Source organism: Phasianus colchicus, chromosome 12, assembly GCF_987193195.1.
Source record: "Phasianus colchicus chromosome 12, bPhaCol1.hap1.1, whole genome shotgun sequence".
Classification (NCBI taxonomy): domain Eukaryota; kingdom Metazoa; phylum Chordata; class Aves; order Galliformes; family Phasianidae; genus Phasianus; species Phasianus colchicus.
The window spans coordinates 1,676,247-1,679,108 of NC_143447.1; the positions used below are offsets into that span (position 1 = coordinate 1,676,247).

Consider the following 2,862-nt stretch of genomic DNA (forward strand, 5'->3'; position numbering starts at 1 on the left):
CCTCCTTGCAGACACAGCCCTCCCTGGGGACGCAGCCCTCCTTGGGGACCCAGCGCTCCTTGGAGACTCTACCCAGTGGGGAGAAGTGGCAGCAGGGATCTCACAGGCCACCATTACTTCCCCTGCCCCCTCCAGCACCATCACCTGCAGCAGAAAGAAGTCTGGGCCCGCACCTCTCCCTGCTGGAGCTTGAGAACAGCACAGCAATGTGCCCTCTGTGGTGACAGTGGGGACTGTAAGCAGGCAGGGACCCCAGAGGCAGGTGACTGGTGAGCCCATGACCGATCAGGCCATCCCATACCAGGCTGGGGACGCAGTGTGTGCTGTCCCCTCTTGGAGCCTGCTGGTGCTTGGTTCTCAGCAGCAAAACACATTTATGTGGTGGAAATCTGGCTGGGAGGGGTGGTGGCACAAGTTCTGGCTGGCTGCAGTCACTCGCAGGGATCTATCCCAGCTCTGGTCGCATCTGACACAGATCTGTAAGGTGCCGCAGGTTGGAAGGGGCCCTCTGGGATCAGCTCCTGGTTCTATACAGGATAACCAAAGAGCTGAGTCCTGTACCAAAACGTTATCTTCAGGAGGCACCAGAATTTCCTGAACTCCCGTGTGATGGTCCCAGCTAAGGTTGCAGGCACCCATAAAGACAAGGGAATCTCTAGGTTTATTTCTTTGGGATATATATATTTTTTTGCATTGTAATTCTTTGAGGTACTATTACATGGGATATACTAGTATTTGGATATAGATTTAATAGTATAAGAAGGATTAATTTTTTTTATTATAACTACTTGAGGTACCGTTCCCTTGGATACTGTTATTTGGCTCTAGATATTAGTAGTACAAGAAGTTGCTGATAAGAATTGTTATACACAGATAAGCACTATTATTAACAAGTAATTCTATCTGAAATTACTCTGAATGTTATGATCATTTGAAGTAAGGCAGTGAAAACAGGCAGTCTTCAGGTGCAAATAATCAATACAGCAGCTGATTAATATTTCCACCCATGTGCAAGGGATGCAGAGCTCCTGCTGCGATATGATCCAGCAGAAAAAGATGGAAAGGAACGCCTACAGATCTTTTGAAGGAAGCAGACACGTGGAAAACGAATGGTGGGGACGAAGCTCTTCTGGGCGTGTGTGCTGGGGAATGAGACTCTGGAAACCTCTCAGACGATCACGTTGCTCTGTGCCTGGGAAAGTTGGGAGATAGCACCCAAAGCCTCCAAGCCTTCTTGGTGAACACAACCCTTCTGGGGGACCTGAACAACTCCTGAGGATGCAGCCCTCCTTGGAAACCCAAACATAGTGGGAGCTGAACCCTCACTGGGGAACACATTTGTCCTAGGGGACTGAACCCTCCGTGGGGAAAACAGCCCCCTTTTGGGAACCCAACTCTTCCAAGGATCCTGCTTGCCTTATAGAACCCAGACCTCTTGGGGACTGAACCCTCACTGGGGAACTCAACCCTCCTTGGGCATCCATATCCCCTGGTGACCCAACCCTCTTCTGGGAACCTGATCTTTTGTTGACATAACCCTTCTTGGGGACTCAAGCAGATGGGGCGCAGTGACACCAAATATACTCACAGTCAAACTTTCAAGTTCCTCTTCTTGGCTCTTTGGCTGTGGGAAAAGAATATCTTTTGTCCTGGGACTTGTCTGGCCCCACTGCAAACGCCCCATCCTGGCTCCATACTCACGGGCTGAAAGCTGAAACTCCCCAGATCCAGCAGATAAAGAGCAAAGTTGATGCAGTTGTTGTTCAATAAGTCGTACTCGGCTGTGCTGTTCATCAGCTCCTTGACTTTTCTCTTGAAGGTTTCGAGGTCGACCCCCTCCTTTTTCCTGAGAACCTTGCCTTTCCCCCTCTGCTGTCTCATAATCTGGAATCCTTCTTTGCTTATTCTCCCTCTTGAACCTTTGATATCTGAAAAGTGAAGAGTTGGCCATCACCATGTCGCTCTGTGGGCTGCCATGACATGAAGGCAGGGCACATGCACTTACTCTGGAAGTGGATGACCTCTCCGTCCCCACAATAGACAACTGCATGCTTGAAGCTGAGCATAGCATTGCTGCTGGGCACAGCATTGCTGCTGGACAGCATTTTGAAAAGCACTATGTCCCCAGCCTCTATGGTGTTGTCCAACACTTCCATAAGGACATTCTTATAATGAGGAAGGCGTTCATGTAGGATAAAATCTCTTGTCTCAATTGCTTTCTCCTTGGGAGAGAAGGGTGAGAAGCAGCTTTAACACAGAAGGAGCCACAGCACCCCAGAGCTCTGGGGCAGCACACGGGGAGCTGGGGAGAAAGGTGGTTCAAAGCCCTTCTACTCACAGAACTGCAGCTGCTTATATCTGACATCTGCAAGGAGAGAAAAGAAATGTGAGCACAAGCACAGCCATCTTACCTCACTTGAAGTCTCCTTGTCTCCCCCCCTCTCCTAATGATGGTCCGTCCCCTGTGTGGGGCTGGCAGCGTCCTTACAGTGCTGGTGCTGGTGGGCAGAGGTCTGGGCAGGCAGCGTGGTCCTGGGGACGGCACACACAGTGCTCTGCTCCGAGCAGACACGAGTGCTGAGCAGGACGCTGCTTCATCAAGTGAAACCAAAAGCAAAAGAGACAGGAAAATCCCCAAGGGTTTCTTTTTTCTTGTTTTAACTTCTCAGAGTGCTCGTATTAGTTTTCTCTGATCAGTATTAGTGCTAACAAGGAGCTTTTTTCTGCAGATAATTTGGGATATTATCATCTTTTGCAGATAACGGAATGTTGTGGGTATTTTGGCCGGGCACTGATTTCAAACAAGCAATCAGGAATCAAAGCAGTGCAAACAGGAAGGCCACAGATGAACAAAGCCCGCGT

At 49.6% G+C, this 2,862-nt stretch overlaps 1 protein-coding gene across 1 annotated transcript; it reads right to left on the bottom strand.

Moving 5' to 3' along the window:
• Positions 1-644: 644 nt before the first annotated feature.
• LOC149916228 (uncharacterized) lies at positions 645-2,629 on the bottom strand. The gene is made up of 6 exons (XM_090148609.1): positions 2,489-2,629; positions 2,339-2,365; positions 2,006-2,222; positions 1,702-1,928; positions 1,589-1,624; positions 645-1,192 (listed from the first exon to the last, which is right to left on the bottom strand). Exons 2-6 carry the CDS (start codon positions 2,363-2,365, stop codon positions 1,169-1,171), a joined length of 531 nt encoding a protein of 176 aa, XP_090004735.1. The 5' UTR covers positions 2,489-2,629; the 3' UTR covers positions 645-1,168.
• Positions 2,630-2,862: the final 233 nt, after the last annotated feature.

Bases quoted from the DNA above. Each gene is read 5' to 3' on its own strand.
- LOC149916228 (XM_090148609.1), bottom strand. From the start codon at position 2,365: ATGTCAGATATAAGCAGCTGCAGTTCT. The intron at 2,223-2,338 runs GTGAGTAGAAGG...TTCTCTCCCAAG, and splicing joins ATATAAGCAGCTGCAGTTCT to GAGAAAGCAATTGAGACAAG. The intron at 1,193-1,588 runs GTGAGTATATTT...CAACTTTCCCAG, and splicing joins AGGAACTTGAAAGTTTGACT to GCACAGAGCAACGTGATCGT.